Source organism: Chrysochloris asiatica, unplaced genomic scaffold, assembly GCF_000296735.1.
Source record: "Chrysochloris asiatica unplaced genomic scaffold, ChrAsi1.0 scaffold00219, whole genome shotgun sequence".
Taxonomy (NCBI): Eukaryota; Metazoa; Chordata; class Mammalia; order Afrosoricida; family Chrysochloridae; genus Chrysochloris; species Chrysochloris asiatica.
In genome coordinates, this window is record NW_006408737.1 from 694,529 (window position 1) to 715,527 (window position 20,999).

Genomic DNA, 20,999 nt, shown 5'->3' on the forward strand with positions numbered 1-20,999 from the left:
GGAAGGGGCCACAGATCTGTGACAGTCACGTGAACAATGCAGAACAACCTCCCCGGAAACATTCATAAGTTTAATCCACGCCAGTAATAAAATCGCATTACATTTCTCATAAAATAAATGTTCCCATTTATATACAGAAGACGGACTGTACAGGCCCAGCCTGGCCCCAGGAGGGTCACACACAGACAGGCAGCGGCAGTGGAGGAAGGGCCGTCCCTCCCATTGAGGATGGAGAAGTTCTAATGCGGCAGGAGAGTGGCTGGCCAGCCGGGTGAGCGGGTAGACAGACGGGCAGACGGACAGATGGGCCTGAAGGCCATGCGCCAGGCGTTACTGAACCTGGGACTCAAAGGTACCATTGAGTTGGCCCTCCTCATAGTCCATCTGACACAAGATCATATTGTTCTTCAGGAAGAATTTGTCTCCCACACAAAACCTGGAAAATCCAAGCAAGAAAGAGAGAGAGGCATGGGACAGGTCCCAGTGGGTAGTGGGGGCTCCAGACAGACCTAGCCTGGCCCAGTGGGGTCAGCGGGGCCAAGATGTATACTCCTTGAACTTGCCATAATGTTCTTGTTGTAAGTGCAGTCTGTTGAGTTGGTTCCAACTCATAGTGACCCTGTATAGGGCTTTCTGAGTAGCAGTTGGTAGATTTGAACTTCTGATTTTGGGGTTCACAATCCAGTGCAGATGCTATAGTGCCATACCAGGAGTCCATGCCATAACAGAGGGGTATTAAAAGTACACCCCTAACCTGGACCATGACCTCAGATCAGTCCAGCCTGCAGCCAGGCCCTGCAGTCTAGGTTGGGAGGACAGACAGTCCGCCTGGGACACAGGCCTTCCTTAGCTAGCTCTCCCATGGAGGTGGGGGCCAGGGTGGCATTGGCAGGAAGGTGCAAGAAAAGCCTACCCTAGTGTTGTAGGACAAGCACTGGACTACAAGGTCAGTTTAAACTGCAAGGTCGGCAGTTCAAACTCACCAGCCACTCCTGGGAAACCTTATATAGGGTCACGATGAGTCAGAACTGACTTATGGCATTTAACAGCAACAGCAGTCCCAGAGTAAGGAGCCCTGGTGGCACAACTAACAAGCGCTTAGCTGCTAGCAAAAAGGTTAGTGGTTCAAAACCACCCAGTGGCTCCATAGGATAAAGACCTGACAATCTGCTCCTGTAAAGATTAAACAAACAAACAGGAAACCCACTGCCACTGAGTTCGTTCTGAATCATAGTGACCTGTGTACACTTTCCAAGACTACAGGTCTTTAAGGGAATAGACAACCTCATCTTTTCAGAGTCTGGTGGGTTGAAACCGAGCCTCTGCAGTGAGCAGCCCAATGCTTAACCCACAGAACCAGCAGGGTGGCCTAGAAAATCCTGTGACATAGTCTACTCTGGTACATGGGTTTCACTATCCATCCAACATGGGCTTGGTGGCACCTAAAAACAACAGTTCTACAGAGAGAGAGAGAACACAGAAACACAGTAAGACCAAGAGAGGAAAGAAGTGCAGAGAGGTAGACATGGGGGCATGGCTGACCTTCCCAGACCTCGGTTCCTTCCCCCAGCTTAACAGAGGGCTTTGTGAAAGGCACTCTTCACAGGGTCTGTGGGGTTCCAGGGATGTCTTTCCAAGAGGAGGTGACCCTAGTCCCACATCCTCTTCCCTAAGAAGGCCCTACTTTGTCCCTCAGTCCTACTCAAGCCTTGTTCCAGCCTTCTCCAAAGATGTTCCCAGAGCAGTCATAGCCTTGAGAATGATCCCCCAGGATCACAGGCCTAATTCCAGAAGATCCCAGTCCTACCACCAGGTGGCGATGCAACTTCACCAAGTCCAACTAGCAGTGAGTCGGCCTGGAGCCCCATTCAGACCAACGTTCCTTGCAGGTCCCTGTGGGCCTCGCCTTCTAGAAACACTTGTATGAGCTCCTACCAGACTGGGGTGCTCCTGAGCAAAAGGGCTGAAGGCTCTGCTCTCTAGATCCCTGGGGGCTTCCACAGGATTGGGGGACTGAGTAGGGACCAAAAGATCAGAAAGGATGCAGGACTGCAACCAGAGTCACAGGAGTAGGGTCAGGATGGAGGGGTCATTCCCTGCAGGGTGTTTGTTCTCTTTTTCACATAGGATGTACATGCAGACATACATGTAGATAGTACATGCACAAGGACACAGGGCACACAGATATCCTCCCTCACACGTGGATATTTAAAACCCATGTACACACATGCCTAATTGCTCCACCGTGCACATGAGACACAGTGTATGCACACGTACCCCTTGCACATGGATACATGCATACATGCACATGCATATTCCCACCATGCACATTCAGAAAACTCACACATTAAAAAAAGCAAAACCCACACTGTCTTTGAGCTGATTCCGTCTCATAGCGACCCTGTGTGTAACAGAATGGAACTGCTCCATAGGATTTTCTTGGCTGTAATGTTCTGGGTGGGTTTGGACAGCCAGTCTTTAGGTTAGTTAGTAGGAAAGCACAAACTGCCACCTAGGGGCCTCATGCATATTCCCATCTACATTCACACAAAAATGTTCCACACAAATGTGCACACAGAGTCCATGAGCGCACGCATTTGACTACAGGGCTTAGGCACACATAAGACAAATCTGTAAATGTGTGCCCCTGACAACTTGCAAGCTACGCCTAAAGCCATGCACGCACAGAAACTGCATTTGCACGCATGCATGCCACGACAGGGCTCCTGGTCTGACCCAGTAGGCCTCAGGCTAGGTTCTGATGGGTGTGTTGGGTCCACCGCCAGGCCAGAACTCACCTCTGGTTGCAGAGTTGGCAGGCAAAGCAGTCGAGGTGATACACGTTGTCCCGGGCCCGCATCACCATCTCAAAGGCTGGGATCAGCTTGCTGCAGGCAGCGCAGTTTCCAGTGGTGCCGAAAAGCCTGCCCAGGAAGAGTACAGAGGGTTCACATTGAAGGGGCAGCTTCCAGCTAGGGCCCATGCTGCCCTCCACACCTGTGGACTTAGCAGTTGGTCTGGGCAACAGGGCAGGAACCCAGGTGGCAGAGCTAAGATTTTGACAAGAAACTAGACTTCAGAGACATTGGCACACCTGTCCAGGAGGCTGGTATCTGGAGTCAGGGGTCAGCTGACACTATCTATCCCTGGGCTGACAAGGACCCCTTCCCTGGCTCCCAGTAGGGTCTCTCAAGCAAGTGGGGGGCCACCAGCAGAACACCGAGCTGGTAACTGAGCTATGGCTCCAGACTCACAGAATTTTAGAGACCGTCATTGAATCATGCATGAGTTGTATGTCCTCAGGCAAGTCACTGAGTCTCATTTACCTAAACTGAAAAATGGGGGTAAACTATATCCTTCACAGGGTTGTTGTGAAAACAGTTGAAAATTCTCACTCACAACTCATTGATTAGACACCTCTGGAGCATTTGTCAGACACTGTTTGTTCTGCAAGCTCCGCAAAGCATCTTGGTAACAGCGCCATGAAACAGGTACTATTGTTATCTTCACTTCAAAGATAAGGGGGCACAGAGAGCTAAACAACTTGCCCCAAGTCACAGAGTCTGACTCCAGAGAGTGTGTTCCTACCCACTGCGTAATGTTACCTCCCCATTTTAAGAGTACAGGGTTGTTGTTGTTAAGTGTTGTTGAGTTGTTCTGACTCAGCAACCCTGTCTAGGGTTTCCAAGGAGCGGCTGGTGAGTTTGAACCACTGACACTGAAGTTCAAAATGACCTTGCAGTCGAGTGCTTATCCTACAGTGCAAGAGTATATGATATTAATATATTATTTTTCTGCTATCAACTCATGGTATGACTTACCTAGGCCTCTTCCTTTTACTGAGTCTCAATTTATTCCTTAGTAAAATGGGGGCTGTTAGACTAGACACTCTCTTCAACGATCCTTCTAAAATAGAAGTGGTGCCAAAAGGAAGCCCCAAGGACACTTGGCACAAATGCCTCTTTGAGGCAGCACTCCTCCTCTTACCCGCTGGTTGCACACCTCTAAGGACAAGGAGCTTACTTCTCCTCCTCACACAGGTCAATCCTTAAGTGGTTGGTCCAACGATCGGAGCCAATCAGGTTCCTCCTTGCTTCTTGTTTGCACACTAGCACAACAAGCCCCCAGCAAGGTGTTGTTGTTGTTGTTAAGTACCATCAAGTCGATTCCGACTCATAGCGACCCTGCATAGGGTTTCCAAGGAGCGACTGGAGAGCCGGAACCACCGACCTTGCGATCAAATGATCTTGCAGTCTGGTGTGTTCACCCACAACGCCACACCAGGACTCCCCTCAGCAAGGTAAGGGGGCTAAAAATGTGGGTGTGAGGCCCGCTAATCCCTGATTTGTCCAGCTCAAGTTCAGGTGCTGCAGACAGACTCTGGCTCCATTATTCATCAGTTTGAGCTGCCTTGTGGCTCATATTAAGGCAGACAAAGGCTGGGAGGCAGCATCTGCTGGCCAAGACAAGCCTGTCTTGCCACCAGCCCAATGAGCTGCAGAGGGGAGGGCTCTGAACAGCCATCCTCTGGGACTGAGAAACTCAATGAAGCCTCAACCCCATCCCCAGCTTACCAGCTTCCTTGGTCTAAAAGTAATTCCTTTTGCTCTTAACCAAAGCCCAGATAAAAACACCTTCAGCCCCCTGCAGCTGTCAGGACAGGGCCCAAAGTGCTTATGAGTGCTCTGGCTTGGCTGAGCAGGTAGTCCTGTGTTGTGATCCTTCCTTTCCAAGTTCTGGGGGCCCATTAACACTCTGCCAGCTCGCCACACCCTGGTAGGTTCACCCTAAGGTCTGTCCCAGATCTTAGAAGGGGGAGTCCCCAGGAGCATCCTTCTTCAACCAACATTCCTAGCTTCCACCTTTCCCTTCTGGTCCCAGCCTGGAGCATGGAGTCACAGATTCTGATTTATTGCTTCACTTTTAAAAACTCATGCAAAAAGCAAAAGGTAAAAGAGAAGGTGTAGGCAACTAGATCTCAGGCTCTTTTGGGAAGTGGGGGAACCTCCAATGATAACCTCCTTCCCACCTCTCATGTCCAGATCTAAGCAAGGGGAGCGCCACATAGCCTCTGCTCCAACCTGTTAATGAATGCACTGGGCCTTCCTTCCCACAAGGCCCGGCCACCATCCAGCAGCCTTCAATTGAGCCAAATGCAGATGCTGGGTCTCAGCCAAGGACCCTGCTTCATGGCTTCCTTCCAGCCTTGATGATGTCATAAATGGCCTAAAGGAGGGTTAATTGGGGGAGGCAGCCTCAGGGAATAAGGATCCAGGTTGTTGGGGGGAGGGGAGGTTGAGCTCTGGGGAATGCCAGGCAGGGAGGCAGAGCCCCATTATTGGTTTCACCACTTCAACAAGGAATAAACTAAGGCTGAGAGAAGGGCATAAACCCAAAAGCTCAGAGCTCATTCAAACCCAGGTCTAGAAGTTCTAACATCAACTCCTGTTCCTAGCCTCCACCTCTCCCTCTGCCAGGCTCCCTAGGCATATGGACTGCCTCATTCCCAAGGCTGCCTAGAACAGGAGGGAGGTGAGCACTGGGGAGAAATAGGAAGGAGACTTCATCAGGGCAGAGGGGCCCACAGAAGTCAGAGCTTCCTCATCTGCGCCCCCCAGTCCCTCTGAGATCCCAGGACAGGTGAGTCAGAAGCACCTGACAAAGGCAGGAGCAGAGTCTCCTCAGGCTCTCTCAGGAAGCTTATCTCAGGTGCCCATCAGGTATAAATGGTCTGAACCAGTGCTGGGCACTGAGGATAAAGTTACAGACATGGCCCTTGATATCTGGAAAGGCAGGACTGTCAGGGATGATGGACACACAGACTGGGTCGACATCAAGGGACAGAGTCACACCGAGTCCTGAATGACTAGGATGGGGGGCAGCCCACCTTAGGTAGTCACGCCGGCACAGGATGAGGTTAGCCTTGGTGTAGAGGGTGGAGCCCACTTCGCCCAGGCGGCAGTCACAGCAGGCACATTTGAGACAGTCTTCGTGCCAGTACTTGTCCAGCGCCTTCAGCAGGTAGCGGTCCTTGATCTTGCGGTTACAGCCTGCACAGCCCTTCTGCTTCCCTTTGGGCTGGACGGAGAGCATCGGCATGCCTGTGGACAGACAGACAGACAACACAGGACTGACACTGTGGCTCCTCAAAGAACTTCCTGTGGAAATAGCACATCCCTTAGGAGTGTGGATGGGAGGACTCACTGCTTCTCTTAGCTGGCCACTCCAGAGCTGGGGTTCTCATGAGTCCTCACTTTATCCCTAATAACCTCTTTCTTTGAACTTCAAGGCATAACCTGTTCCTTAGACCCTGAGAAGATCCCTTCAGAGGATGAAGGCGGCGACAGGAACCCCAAGTCTGCGCTGCTCCAGGTCACATATACAGCCTCAGGCAAGGGCCTTCCTGAGAGGTTTCTCCCCATCTCAGATACTGCTTCCTATGTGGTTCCATCCAGAGGTAGCCTGCAGCCCAGCTCCTGAAGCCAGGATTCCATTGGCTCTTTCAGAAACTCTAGAGTCTCATGAGCTTGGGGCCCACTAGGACTTCCAACTCTTTTTGCCATCTCAAATCATCCTCACAATGTTTGTATGTGAACATTTTAACCTAAATGATCAGGCTACAGTAGTTTTATGTTGTTTTTAAAATTTGTTCATGTAGAAATACATTGTTGTCACTGTTGTGTGCTGTCTAGTCAATTCCAACTTGTAGAGGGTTTCCTTCCAAGAGCAGCTGGTGTATTTGAACTACCAACCTTGTGGTTAGCAGTCTAGTACTTATACTACAGTGCCACACCAGGGCTATGTTATTAAGTGCTGTTGAATCCAGTCCAACTCACAGTGACCCTGTACAGGATTTTGAAGGAGTGGCTGGTGAGTTTGAACTGCCAACCTTGAGGTCCAGGGGTTATCCTACAGCTCCATACTAGGACTCTACACCAGGGCTATTGGGGTATTTTAAAACAAGGTGAAATGAAATGCCCTCTGACACCCTCAGGAGAGAGCAAGTGGCTCTGGAGACCCTGGCACTTGCTGGGACGCAGCTGGGCCTGGCCTAGATAAACCTCTACTCAGGACTGTTGCTAGCAGGATGAAAACTTGTCAGTTGCCCTGACCTGAGGGAGACGAGGTTGTGAGCCTCTGGATCCTCATACCTCCCACCAGGATAAGAATCTCTGAGCCACCAGTCCCTTCCCAGGGCTCATGCAAGCGTCCCAACCTACAACAAAGCACCATGTGTGGTGTTCCCCAAAGGGGCAGGGCCTCCAACTAGGCCATACACACACACACACACATACACAAGTGTGCACACATGCACACAGAGTAATGGACTCCTAGCCCCTCCTCTAAGGTGACTACAGGGAGGGATGGTTGAAGAGGTGGTGAGGACAGTGCCTGGAATTCCATGTGTTCACGAACCTCCTGAGGCTTGGCTGTGGTGAAGAACCTCAGGGAGTCTCAGACAGGCTTGGCTTGGAAGGTAGTCTGAGAATTCCTCATGCAGATGGGTGCAGGGGAAGGGAGCTTCCTTTCCCAAACAAGCTACTCCTCTTGAGGGAAGTGCCCACCCTCCCAGCCTCTCTGGCTTTCCAAGAAGCCCCTGCAATTTTCATCTCCAAAGTTCCCTGCTCTCTCTATCCTCCCAGCCCCAGGCATTCCTCACATTCCTGTCCCATACTCACTGCCTTGCTTGGTCAATGCCCTTGCTTTCCCTTCCTTCCTATCCGATATGATCTTTTCTAGGATTTCAAAAAGGAACCAGCCACCAAGAGTCTCAGATCCACAGACGACAGGTAAGAAGGGCGCTCAGAGTTCTTCTAGTTACATGTCCTTATTCTACAATCAAGGAAACTGAGGCCCAGATGGATACAGGGGCCAGTGTAAGTCACTGATCAAGCTGGCCCCAGTGCTCCTCCCCTCCCTGTGCTTTCTCAGCCTGCTGCCTCCTCAGGCTTCTAGTCCCTGGGCCAGGGCGGCCCTCCAGAGCTCAGGGCCATAGGGAACAGGTGAAGGATGGACAGGGCATCCACAGGCTGCTGTGGGTGGGGGCCCTCTCCTCCCGCTCTCCTCCAGTCCCCGCAGGGCCTGTCTGTTAGCTGGAAAGTTTGCTGCCTAATTTCCTTAATGCAGCTCTAAAGGTTAATTGGTCTGAGAGAGTGATGAGGCTTGGAATAACTGTGTCCACAGTCTGCCTGGGTCTTCTCCTCCTGACAGGGCCCAGCCCAGGCTCAAGCTCTGAAGAGCTCATATGAGTCAGTTGGGGTACAGACACCCTGAGAACTGAGGGGATCCTGTGGGGCTCCTTCTGAGGCCACTGCATAAGCATATGGACAAATGGGAGGGGGAAGAAAACTTCAAAATATCTGGGGGCTCAGAGGTAAGGCGATTGCAGGGGTGGCTTCTTGTTGTTAAGTGCCGTCAAGTCATTTCTTACCCACAGCAACCCCGTATAGGGTTTCCAAGGAGCGGCTGGTGGGTTTGAACCACCAACCTTGTGGGTAGCAGTCCAGTGCTGGTCCTACAGATCAGTACCAGACCCCCGGGGTGACTTAGGCATTCTGTTTACCAGGATAGCTGTGCATATAAATGCTAACTTGGAAAATCTCAGGCCAGGCCTTGGCACAGCACCCACAGAGCTGATTTCCCCTTCACTCATCTGGCCTTGTTCCCTTCCTAGCAACTCAGGGTCCCTTCCAGGGCTCTGCAGTTACTGTTGTTAGGTTCTGTTGAATTGGTTACACCTCATAGAGACGCTGTGTACGGTTCCCAAGGAGCAGCTGGTGAGTTTGAACCACTGACCTTGCAGTTCAAACCGACCTTAAGGTCCAGCACATTATCCCACAGCGCCACCTTTACTATTACTAGCAGATGCATGAATGGCTAAAGAACTCTGGTAGTGTAGTGGCTATGAGATAGACTGCTAACCTCAAGGTCAGTAGTTCAAAACTACCAGCCGTTCCGTGAGAGATTGATGAGGCTTGCTGCTCCCGTAAAGATTAACAGCCTCGGAAACCCTATACAGGGTCACTATAAGTAAGAACGGATTCTATGGCACACCATCACCACAACCACATGAATGGCTACATCATCCATACTCAGGGGGCACACATGAAGTTACACCCCAAGATGAAAGGGAACAGTGAGACGCACCAGCAATATCTTCCTTCTTCCATTTTACTTCCTGACATGGCTATTGGATGGGTTGATCTTCGAAGCTCATCCCTCTTCCTTTCGGGGCCTCCACAGGCACCTTTGGCTTTGGGCCCCAGCACCCAACCACTGAGTAAGCTAATCACCAACAGGGCAGACCCTGTGGAGGCCATAAGGCACAAAGCACCAAGCTGCCCCAGGTCCCCTACTTCCTGCTATGTGTAGGATCAACCTAGTACACAGCAGCTGCCTGTAAAAGGCTGGGTGTCTGGCTCTAGGCTGCTGAGTTTGAAGAACTCTTAGAATCAAAAACACAGAACACCAAGGTCAGCTTGGAAGGCAGATCTAGAGAAGCAGAGATCTTGGGAAAAGGACCTAGGACTGGTTAGTGCAAGCCCAGTCTGCAACCCTCTAGCCATGTGAGTAAGTCTCCTAGTTTTTCAGGGCCTCCGTTCCCCATCTGACAAATACGGAAAATTGAAACAACCCCGTTCCTCATAGGATGGTGGACGAGATCTGGCAGTCACATGACAGTCACCCTTTCCTTCTTTCAGCCATGACTGATGGAGCACCCACCACATGCCACTCCTAGAAAGGTCTAGTTGTTGTTAAGTGCCATCGAGTTGGTTCCAACCCTGTTCAGGGTTTCCAAGGAGTGGCCGGTGTTTGAACTGCCGACCTTGTGGTTCAAACTGACCTTTTGATCCAATGCTTATCCTATAGTACCACACCAGGACTCCCCTAGAACGGTAAAGGGATTTTAAGAGGGGCAGCTATAGTTTCCTGCTCCCCAAATCAAGAGAGATTTTCCTCCCAGGGGGTCCAGCTCTCAGGCCCCCTCCCAACCCTCCATCCAGTCTGCCAGTCCACCCACAGACACCTCTCTCTTTCCTCCTCCCCTCCTGGCTCTGGGAGCTGCGGGCCATGCACTTTCCATTAAGGAGAGTACATCCCTTGCTGAAGTCCATTTGGGATCCATTTTAGTGTTATCTAAAAATCAAATCTACATGGTAATCCTTTTAATGTACTCCTGACTTTAGAAAACACAGCCTTGCGCTCCTTCAGGAAAGGTTTTAAAGCATTACCGAGTAATTACTACTCACCCATGAAAACACTGATCTTTTACAACGGGTGATGTTTTTCGCCTGTATGCGTGCATTCGAGGGCACACGTTCAAATACACATGCAAAATACACCCATTCACTAAGCCAGTGTGTCACCTCCAAATTCTAAGGTGTGTGTGTGGGGGGACAATATTTGAAGGCCAAACTCCTACCCCTACCTCTGCTGTGTGGGAATGGGGGGTGGGGGTGGGCACTGATGGTGGCAGGAGGCAGTCAGGCTGTGGAAAGAGCCTCCCAGTCTGACTCATCGGCTGCCAGATACTTACCTCAGTTCTTTAATCTGAGGAGAAGCCAGACAGTCCGGGTGACAGGGAGGGACAGCCAGAGGTCATCCTGCTCCTCCCACACTCTCCTTTCAGCTGGGAGAGAAGCCTTCTCTTCACATGGACCCCACAGGTTCCCCGCTCCTCCTACCCACCTTCCCAGGCTGCCCCTCAGGTTCAGTGGGGGAATTTTTCCAAACTGCCCAGTCGGCAGGCCCACAGTCCCTTCAGCTTGGACAGTGGCCTAAGTCCAGCACTCCCACTGTTCAGTCACCCCTTTCCCCCACTCCACCCCTTGTGCCCCCAGAGAATCCCTCCAAGGAAATCTAGCCTGTCCTATCCAGGGTCACTGCAGGTAAAGCCTCATGACTCGCTTGCTGGAGTGATTGTGGCCACCTTTGGCAGCTCTGGGCTGGAATAGGAGACCCCTGCCACCTCCCCCCCCCCCCCCACCCCCACCCCACACACACACACACATAGGCCAGTGTGTCCTGCTGGATACAGAATGCCCTTGAGCAATGCTCCTTGCCATCCTATGACAGGATATTGTTTGCCTCTGGCCCAGGGCTTCCCTCCACTACTGCTCCAGGAAGCCAGGCTTTTCTTCTGCCCATCAGAACTTCCCATACAAGGTCAGAGTCAGAGTGTTCAAACCTGAAACTCAGTTTAGTTTCGAGTCTGGAACTACCCAAGTAGCCAAAGGGCCTGGGCACCCGTAACTGGTAATATTATTAACACTCACAGCCAGAGTGTCTTCCCTGTTCTGACACCGGTGTCTGTTCCCTTTAACTTGTTATTTTGAGATTATTTCTAACTTTAGGAAAAGTCTTAAGAATAGTAGAAAGATCAGAACAGGGATAACCCTTGAAAGCATCATGCTAATGAAAGAAACCAATCACAAAAGACCATATATGAGTTCATCTACAATTCCATATAGATGAACAGACAAATCCACAGAGACTGAAAGTAGATTTGTGGTTGTGTGGTGCTGTAGGATAAGCACTGGACTGCAAGGTCGGTTTGAACCATGAATTCAGTGGTTCAAACTCACCAGCTGCTCGTTGGAAGCCCTATATAGGGCTGCTATGAATTGGAAACAACTTGACCACGCTTATGGGGGAGGAGTTGGGAGAGGAACCGTGAAAAGGTATGGAATTTTTGAGCTCATAAAAATGTTCTAAGATTGATGGTGATGATGATTGTATATATGGTGAGTATGAAAAAGTCACTGAACTGTTACATTAATTGGGCAAGTCCTATGGTATACAAATTACATCTAAAAAATGCTGTTTTATTTTTTAAATGAAAGAAAAAAGAATAGTAGAAAGGATTCCTATCTACCCTCCACCAGAGTCCTACGAATATTTTACCACGTTTGCATTATTTTCATCTATTTTCCCGAATCACCTGAGAGTTGGTTGCAGACATGGAGTTTCTTTATCTCTTAATTCTCTGGCATGCATAAGAGGGCTTCAAAAAGTTTATGGAAAAATTCCATTACTTTTCAATTCCATTTTTTTCAATGGACTTTTTTTTCCCCATTAGTCCCTTAATTATTATTATTATTAAGCTTTTATTATGAATTGAGTGATAGTTTACATGGGAGTTACCAGTTTTGAACTCATCCTATCCTATTTTGTTCCATTGCAATGATTACAATATTTTCCGCACATCATTATTCAACAATATTTGCTTCTATTCTATGTTTTTTGTTTTTGGATGTACACAAAAACACTCAGGAATATATAACCATTTAACGGACTCCTTGAAGCCTCCTTGCAATCCCTAAAATCAAGGATACTCTCTTATGTAACTGCACTACAATGATCAGAATTAGGAAGTGATCCTTGAACTAATACTACCATCTCATCTACACACCTTATTCAGATTTTGTCAGTTTTTCCAACATCGTTGTCATGTGTTGCAGGAAAACCCTTCACAATGGTCTGATCCACAACCAACTGTGAGGGTGGTGCAAGGCCAGGCAGCGTTTGGTTCTGTGAGGTCTGACTCCCCACAGCTAACAAGAGGCTCTCTTCTCAGTGCCTTTTCCCTGAGGAAGTGGAAGAGCATGACCTAGGTCCATGGGGCACACCACAAACTACCCCAAAAGTCAGTCTCAAGATCCTCACACCCACCTCAGCTGCAGGAAGCAGGGAAGGGGCTGGGGAGCTTCAGACTTCTAGGGTCCGAATCGCTGTCTTGTGGTTGCCAGGGCCTACACCCAGAACTAGAGTAGGATCCCAAACAGAGCCAGCAGCCCCTCCTCGGCATCAATCCCATTTAATAAGGAAATTTGAAAGTGTAATCTAATTCTGCAGAATCTCTTAAAATCTCATTTTCTCAGAAGTAACTTCATTTCACAGGGACATACCCAGCCTTGTGAGAAGGCCTCCACTTCACACCAGTTTTATCTCCACAATTTCTCATCTCACTGCATTTCTATCCTAGGGCCTTGCCATGTGGCAGGCAAGGCCTGAACTAATAGCATTTCCTACTCATTTGGAAGCAAAAGCCAACAAGAACAACTGTTGAAATGTGTGGCTACAGCCACCTAGAACACGATCATTACCATTCCCTGTGCACTCAAGGAGGCGGAGTACTTACTAGGTCAGCTGAGGCAGAGAAGCAGGGACTCCTGTGGCCTCCAAGTCCCTCACAGGGGCAGGGAGAGGTAGGCTAGGAGGCTGGGCTGGGCTCACTGGGTTGTGGTCAGCTTGGTAGAGGGACTGGCACCTCTGAAGGCAGTCTGAGAGAAGAGGTCATCTAATGTGGACACTGAGACTATGGGCACTGACCGCAGATGGCCTCAGCTTGAATCCTAGCTCCTCCTCCACTTATTAGCTCTGTTTCCATGTCTTGCCTGTTAAATGTGGACAATAAGACAACTTCCTTTAGCAGAGTATTTGAGGATTAAATTAGATAACGGATATGGTGTACTTACAATGAGGCACATTGTCACCATTGAGCGGATTCCTATTCATGATGACAGCACGTGTGTCAGAGTAGAACTGTGCTCTAGGAGTTCCAATGACTGATATTTTGGAAACAGACTGCTGCTTGGACTTGAATCTTCAACCTTTTGGTTAGCAACTCAGAGTGTTAATTATTTTGTACCACTCACAGGCTCCTCATTTGACACAATCATTCAATAAAAAGTAGCTTTAAGAATCCTTTAAGGAAACGTACTAATTCTAGATTTCTACCCAAAAGAATAGCACTTATGTCTACCCAAAGGCATGTTATGTACATGCATGTTCACAGAAGTTTGTTTCATAACAGCCCCAAATGAGAAACAACACAAATATCCATCAGCAGTAAAATGGATAAACTATGGCACAGTCCTATAATGGAATAGTACACAGCAATGAAAAAGAATGAGTCACTGATATGCACAGCATAAACCAATCACACTAGCACCGCTTGCCTTCTCTAAAGGGCTAGCTTGCTCCTTGTCTCCGCAGTGCTACCCAGGAAGGGAGAGCTTAAGAAAGCACTGTCTAGTCACGTCCCTAAGGAGTTGAAGCCACCAAGTCGTGTGTAACCAAATAATAAATCACCCTTTATTGAAGGCCTACCATGTGCCAGGCTCTTCACACACATTAACTCATCCTCATTACATCCCAAGGGTAACGAAATCATGTAACTTCTCCAAAGAGGGCAGACCCAGACTGATGACTGGGAAGCACCCCACCTCCTTCCTGCTCTCTGTTCACACTCAGAGACAGCATCAAGACCACCATCTGTTCCCCAGCCAGTGTATCCAATCAGGGAGATACAGTGTATCCAAACATCCGTTGGAGGTGCCTATCAGGGCAGGGTGGCCACTGGTCCCCAGAGTCCAATGCTCACTCTGGTTGGAGGTAGGCAAGATGCCCCCGAAAAACTGTTTTCTACACAGGAGTAAAAAGATCAGGTGTTTTTGAGTGTTTAAGTGGAAACAAAGCTCCTGAGGGGTGTTGTATTCCAAAGCCCAAACCCGAAGTAAACGTTAAATGAGTGTTCAGGCATGATCAGGCTGGGAGTTTCCACACACCTCAGCACAGTTCAGCAACAGCTACAGAGCAGCGAGCTGAGAACTTGCAGGAAGGCCTGGTGGGTGCCGAGAGACTGGAGCAGGCTCTCTCACAGCCTATATGCAGGTTTCTGGGGTTCTTTACCCACGAGGAGTCCTTGTGGTACATTGCATTAAGCATTGGGTTACTAACCACAGGTTGGTGGTTCAAACCCAGCCGTCGCTCTTTGGGACAAAGATGAGGCTATGTGCTCCTAAATTAAGAGTCACAGTTTCAGCAATTCTAAGGACTACAGGGTTGCTGTGAGTTGGAATCGACTCAGTGGCTATGGGCTTGGTTTGGGCTACCTAGGGGGACCTAGAAACATCAGAAGTTGCTGTGCTATTTGGAGTCTGTCACACAGAATGATACTTAATTGTGTACTCTTTCTCCAAGATGAGTAGAGGCATTCTCTTCCAATTCTTCAGTTAACTATAAAGTTCTGGATATATCTTAAAAGCAATAGGTCCAAAATAGGGCTCTAGATTTTCCCCTTAATAACCTGGCTCCTAAACCCTTACCTAGGACTTCCCCTCATAATACAATAACCATCGTCCAGCCCAGCCCAACTCTCAGGGAGTCGGGGTGGAACTCCAGACCTGGGACAAAGCCTTGGCTAATGCCAGCAGCTCACTCAGTCTTTTCTTTTGCAGCTCTGGGCCACAGCCCTAACCTCCCTAGCTCTCTAACCTGAGGATCCTTGTTGGCTTACAGTCATGACCACCCCCTCCTTCGTTAGCCTGAATTTCTAGAGGCCAATGGGAGGAGAAAGTCCTTACCTTTGCTACAAAACAACCCTATCCTGGGCTACTGGAGCTAGCCCCTGGGATACCTGGACTGCAAGGCTGTAGGGACCAGCAGGGAAGCGTCTAGAAGCTGTGTTCCCCAGACAGCAACTCAGCTGCTCCTTGGGCACTGGGAAATCCAGTGTCACCCACCTAATGAAACAGAGCTCCCGAGGGGCCTGCAATCTCCGCAGAGGAGGAGGACGACGTGGACTCTCAGACGAGTCTCAATTTCACAGCATCAGCGACGTGAGCACTGACGCACTGAACCAGAAAACGAGAGTCTAGCAGGAGCTGCAGACACACCGTGAGCACCAGGGGATCACAGATTAGGACCCTTCAAAATCAATTTTGAATTCAAACTTTTAAATGTGTTCTCCAGGCTCAAGGAGGGGACTCTCCAGGCACGCTTGGTCTAGCCAGCTGTTGGGCCCTTCTTCCTTCTCGAGGCAACCAGAGCCCATCAGCTGCCCTGGGCTGGACAAGAGGAGGATGCAGAGGGCTAGAAGCAAGACTCCTTCAACTCACGCTAGGAACCCCTTCAGTTCCTGCTGAGATGGCACTGCCTCTGGGGTGCCTGCCTGAGACCTCAGGGGCTTCTCCAGCCCCCTTTTACAGATCTGGGTCAGAGAAACTAACAGTAAGGCTGGTGTGGGCTAGGCCTTTCTCCACTTGTCTCCAACTTGGCTGAGGAGGCTTCTAGGGTACCTGTGGGTGACATTGTTCAGAACATGGATTTTGGAGGCAGACAGGCTGTATCCTGGGCCAGCTGTGGGCTCCTCAGGAGAAGATACTGGTTCAGAAGTGATTTTCCCTTCCAGAAAGCTGGTGGTAGAAAGCCTGCTGTAAGAAGGTCAGAGGGCAGGTCCAGGGGGACTGGGGGACTTTGACTGGCTTGTCCTTGAGAAGAAAGGTCCCAGTCCTATGAAGTGAGAACAGTCTGGAGCCCACAGGTGCAAATGGAGAGAGGGTTTCATGAGCGGGTGAGTCAGCAGAGCAGCCTGATGCTGGGAGAACTAGTATGGCCATAGGTTGCGTTATCCAAGACATGCGTCTGCAGCCAGGGAGTGGACAGTCAAGTTGTCCATCATCTGTCAGACCATGTCTGTAGCATCGAGCATGCTGGGTGGACAGAATAAATGGGGCAGGGGGCCTCCCCAGGAACCTCAGCAGATAGACTGCTCCAGCTAAACCTTAGACAAGGCCCCCGGGCCTGCAGTAGGAGGCACTTCAGAGGTGGAGGCTGATAGAGGATGCTTCTGGTAGCCCCACCTGGGTCTCTGCTCAGCAACATGTGCTCCTTCAAGCTTACGGTCAGCTGGCAGCTGATGCCTTCTTCATCTCTGGCTGGGGAAACGGATACATACAAATTTCTCTGATCCTAGTGACCCCACAGCCCACAGTTCCAAAGACCCAGGCTACATCCTGACTTGGAGTCACCCTGCTGTGACACAAACATGAATAAGTGTGAACCACTCTGCAGCTGAGAGACAGCAGAACAGGATGGCCTTGGGCCTGCACAGACCTCATGGGGAGCCCCTTCTGGAATAAGGAGCCACCAGACCACACAGGGGAGAAGCAGCAGGGACTCCCCAACCCCTCCCGCCCCTGAGCTTGGGTTTTGCAAGGAAATTACAACATGGGCCTGGGTAATGCTCCTTTTAGTTACAGCATAAACTGCGGCAATAAAGCGTACCTGGGGAATGTTTAGAGAAAGCACTAATGATTTCTTCCCCAGTGGTTAATAAATTCACTTCCAGATCAATTTGTTCGCGATAGAGCCCGGCGAGCGGAACCTGCGCGGCGGGCACAGCCAAGTGTGTCTTTTTCAGTATAAATGATTTATTACGATGATTAGCGGCACATAAACAATTTAAAATACAACGCTAATTAGTTTGGGGAAGAAAGGAGGGGAAAAGCCACCCTGCCTCTCTCCCCATTATGTTCTACTTCCCTAAGTGTGTACTTTTTAATTAAATCCAAATGTCACGATAAATTTAAAATGTTTTATTACCACCCCAGCTAACTAAGGAAGTCATGCAAGTCCCCTTCTCAGGCGTCTGCAGGTCGGGCTGGGGTGAGGAATGAGGGATCAGTAGAGTCTGTACACAAAAGCCCCTCAAGAGGGGAGATCTCTGATGAGGCCCCTGGAAATCCTTCTGGCTTTTGGCAGTCCTACACTGGCTTACACTGGGACCGCCCTGAGGGATCTTCCTCCCCTCTGTTCGCTGTGCACCCAATTTGGCCAGCCCAAGTGATGTCCACTTCATAAAGCCCATCCTGGCCAGCCTGAACCAGCCACTTCCTCTCCATGGATCCATAGCTCCAAGCCCTCCTTTATGCTTCATAACCTGATATCATCATGCCTGGCACTTTACATACAACACTGCACCAAGTCCTTATTACAGCGTTTGTTGTTGAGTGCCGTCGAGTCAATTCCAACTCATAGCAAACCTGTATAGGGTTTCCAAGGAGCAGATGGTGGGTGTGAACTGCCAACTTGTGGTTAGCAGTCCACTGCTTATCTTACAGTGCTACACCAGGAGTCCTATTACAGCATTACAAAATAGTAATTATTATTTTGATTTTATGAATGGGTAAATTGAGATTTAGAGAGGCACAATGACCTATTCAAGGTCACACTGCTAAAAAGTAGACTTTTGTAAAGTCCTTATTCCTCTGGGTCCATGTCTGTCTCAAAGTTAGTATCTGGCTAACCCCGACTTCCAGCACCCTAAAAAGGGCATAGAACACTTTGGGCTGCTGAAGGCTTAAACCTGCCTTGTGCCAAGTCACATCTGAGACAAAGGCTCAGGCCAGCCACCTAGAGTTGGACGGGTCTGGTTTGAGTCTAGTTCTGCTGACCCACAATGTAATCTCCATCAAACCCCTTAGCCTTTCTGGGCTCCAGTTTCTTCATCAGCAAAACTGGAGTAATAACATCCAACTCTCAGTACTAACGCAGCTCAAACAGAAGTGTTTTACAAACCTTGGCGTGCTATGTAAGTATTAATTATGATCCATGCTCACAAAAGTCCTTGAGTTGAACAAGGCTCAATATTAACCCTATTTTACAGACCAGAAAACTAAAGTCAGTATGAGAAAGAAGGTACCCAAAGTTCACCAACCTCAGGAACCCAGAGGGACTAGGCTGTGGGCAATCTCCCTTCCAGGGCACAGAGGATAAATGGGAAGCTCAGACAGTTAAGGACAATTTCTCTCCTAAACACTTTTATACTGGTGATTTGAATTAAAAAACATCATCTCTAAACATAGAGTTACCATATGACCCCAAAATTCTACTTCTAAATATATACTACAGAGACTGAAAGCATATGTCCACACAAACACTCCTGCACAAATGTCCATCACTTTATTACTTAGAATTGCTAAGAAGTGGAAACAACCCAATGTCCATCAACTGAATGGATAAACAAAATGTGCTATATCCATACAATGCAAAATTACTCTAACATAAAAAAGATACATGCTACAACATGGATGAACCTTGAAAACATGTTAAGAGAAAGAAACCGGTCCCCAAAGGCCACATATTATATGATCCACTTACATGAAGTAATCTGTAATAGACAAATTTATAGAGATAAAAATTAGATTAGAGGTTTCCAGGGTATGGGGTTTCTTTTGAGGTAACGAAAATGTTCTTGAATTAGATACAAGTGATGGTCGTACAAATGTGACTATACTAAAAATCACTGAATTGTTGTGAGTTTTGTGATATGTAATTATATCTTAATAAACTATTATTTAAAACAAAGAAAAAAAAAAAAAACACCCCAAATATCCCTTTGAATACAAGAGAAACCAGTTTATAAAAAATTAAGTGCTAGGGTCAGAGGGAGGGTGGTCAGAAACTTCCAAGTGAAGGGTCCCGTGAGGCCCAGCAGCCAGTCCTCTTAGGGAAGTCTGGCTGGTCACCCCATCTACCACTGGATACTCTTATGGGAATGAAAGGGCTTTAGAGGCCCTCCTTGCATCCCAGCCTAAGCACTCCACTATGATCTAAAAACCTGACTCCACCTACCTTTCCAGGCCTGTCTCCAGGAAACCCAGACCCCACTCCCCATTACTCTTTTCTGGCCCATGGCTTATACCACTGCAGTCCTGCTGTCTCCTCCAGGTCTCTGTTGGACTCTGTTCAACCTCCACTGCCCTATCTGCAAACTCAGTATGCCTCTAGCTGCTCTGGAGTCCCTACCCCATGGGGTGTCTCTCAGGGCATACCTTGAATATCTCTAAGTCTCCCATATAGAGGAAGCAAACAGGACATATCTGACCACTTGAGAGGAATCTCTGGGCCTTGGGGCAAATAGACACACATGCTTTTCTAGACAAAAGCCTGATTTTATGAATCGTCATGATTTCATCATGAAATGATGTGTCAGGAAGCCGCCCTTTAGAGAACAACACCAAAACAAACCAGTGGCTGTCGAGTTAGTTCCATGGTGTCCCTGTGTGTGCCACGTAGAACTGAACTCCATAGGATTTTCAAGGCTGTAACCTATTGGGAGCAGATCACCAGGACTTTCCCCTGAGGTGCCTCTGGATGGATCTGAAATGCCAACCTTTCTTTCTGTTTGTAGTGAAGTACCTAATTATTTGCATCATCTAGGGACTCCACACTTTGGGGAACCCCCTAACTTCTCTAAACTTCTTTTCAAAAGTTCTATGGGGCCTGGGCTTGAGGAGATTTCTCAAGGGTAAGAGGTAGTGGAAGAGGGTACTAGAGATACCCTTCACTTTATGCATCCTCTATATTTTCACCAGGAGTCCTGGTGTGGTGCTGTAGGATAAGTACTGGACTGCTTAACCACAAGGTTGGCAGTTCAAACACACTAGCCACTCCTTAGAAACCCTATACTGGGTCGCTATGAGTTGCTACCAACTCGACAGCACATAAGAACAACAGTGTTCTCACCAACAAGTCCTCAGGGGTACAATGCTACCCAGTTGGCAAAGTACATGAAAGCATTTCCCCATGTGAGCTCTGTGCAGGGGACAGGGAGGTGCTCTGGGCCCTAAGTCATGTCTGAGGAAACAGACACTCAAGGTTAAGTGGTTTGCCCTGAGTCACACGGCAGTGAGTGGTAGAGTGAGGCTCACCTGAAATCTTGCAGTCAGAGAACAGCAGAGCAGGACTGGAATCCAAAGTCCATGCTCATTACCTTCCAACACAAAAGAAAGTTACTTCTGCAGTAAACAGCTATGACCTCCTGCAGCTGTGTTCCTTCTAAAGATTGTCAAAGGATTTTATATCTCATATGTGTTTGGGCTGCTGCCACTGGGGATTCTCTCACTCTGGGATGCTTGGCTGTGGAGACAACGGTATACATTTCTGAGACAGGACCAAGTGGGCTGAGTGAATCTCTGGCCCCTGGACAGCCAGGGATAGAGTGGTGCCCATGTACAAATACTCCTGAGGAACAGCGCTCTGCACAAGCAAGGCCTTAGGCTAGCTCCCAGACCCACCTGGAGGATTTCTGTGGCCTCAGATAAATTCTGCTCTTCTCTGATCCATTTGGTTATGCATGATCAGGGGGTGGGCTGTTTTCCTCCTCAGGAGACCTTGAGCTCAACCTTTATCTTAGTTACTTGTTGTTGTTA

The 20,999-nt window shown here is 48.9% G+C and overlaps 1 protein-coding gene across 1 annotated transcript; it reads right to left on the minus strand.

Annotated features, from left to right (window-relative positions):
* Positions 1-330: 330 nt before the first annotated feature.
* LMO1 (LIM domain only 1 (rhombotin 1)) lies at positions 331-6,573 on the minus strand. Its single transcript, XM_006872981.1, is given in 4 exon segments — positions 331-436; positions 2,799-2,924; positions 5,888-6,101; positions 6,552-6,573. Coding segments are annotated over 4 exon segments (468 nt in total).
* Positions 6,574-20,999: the final 14,426 nt, after the last annotated feature.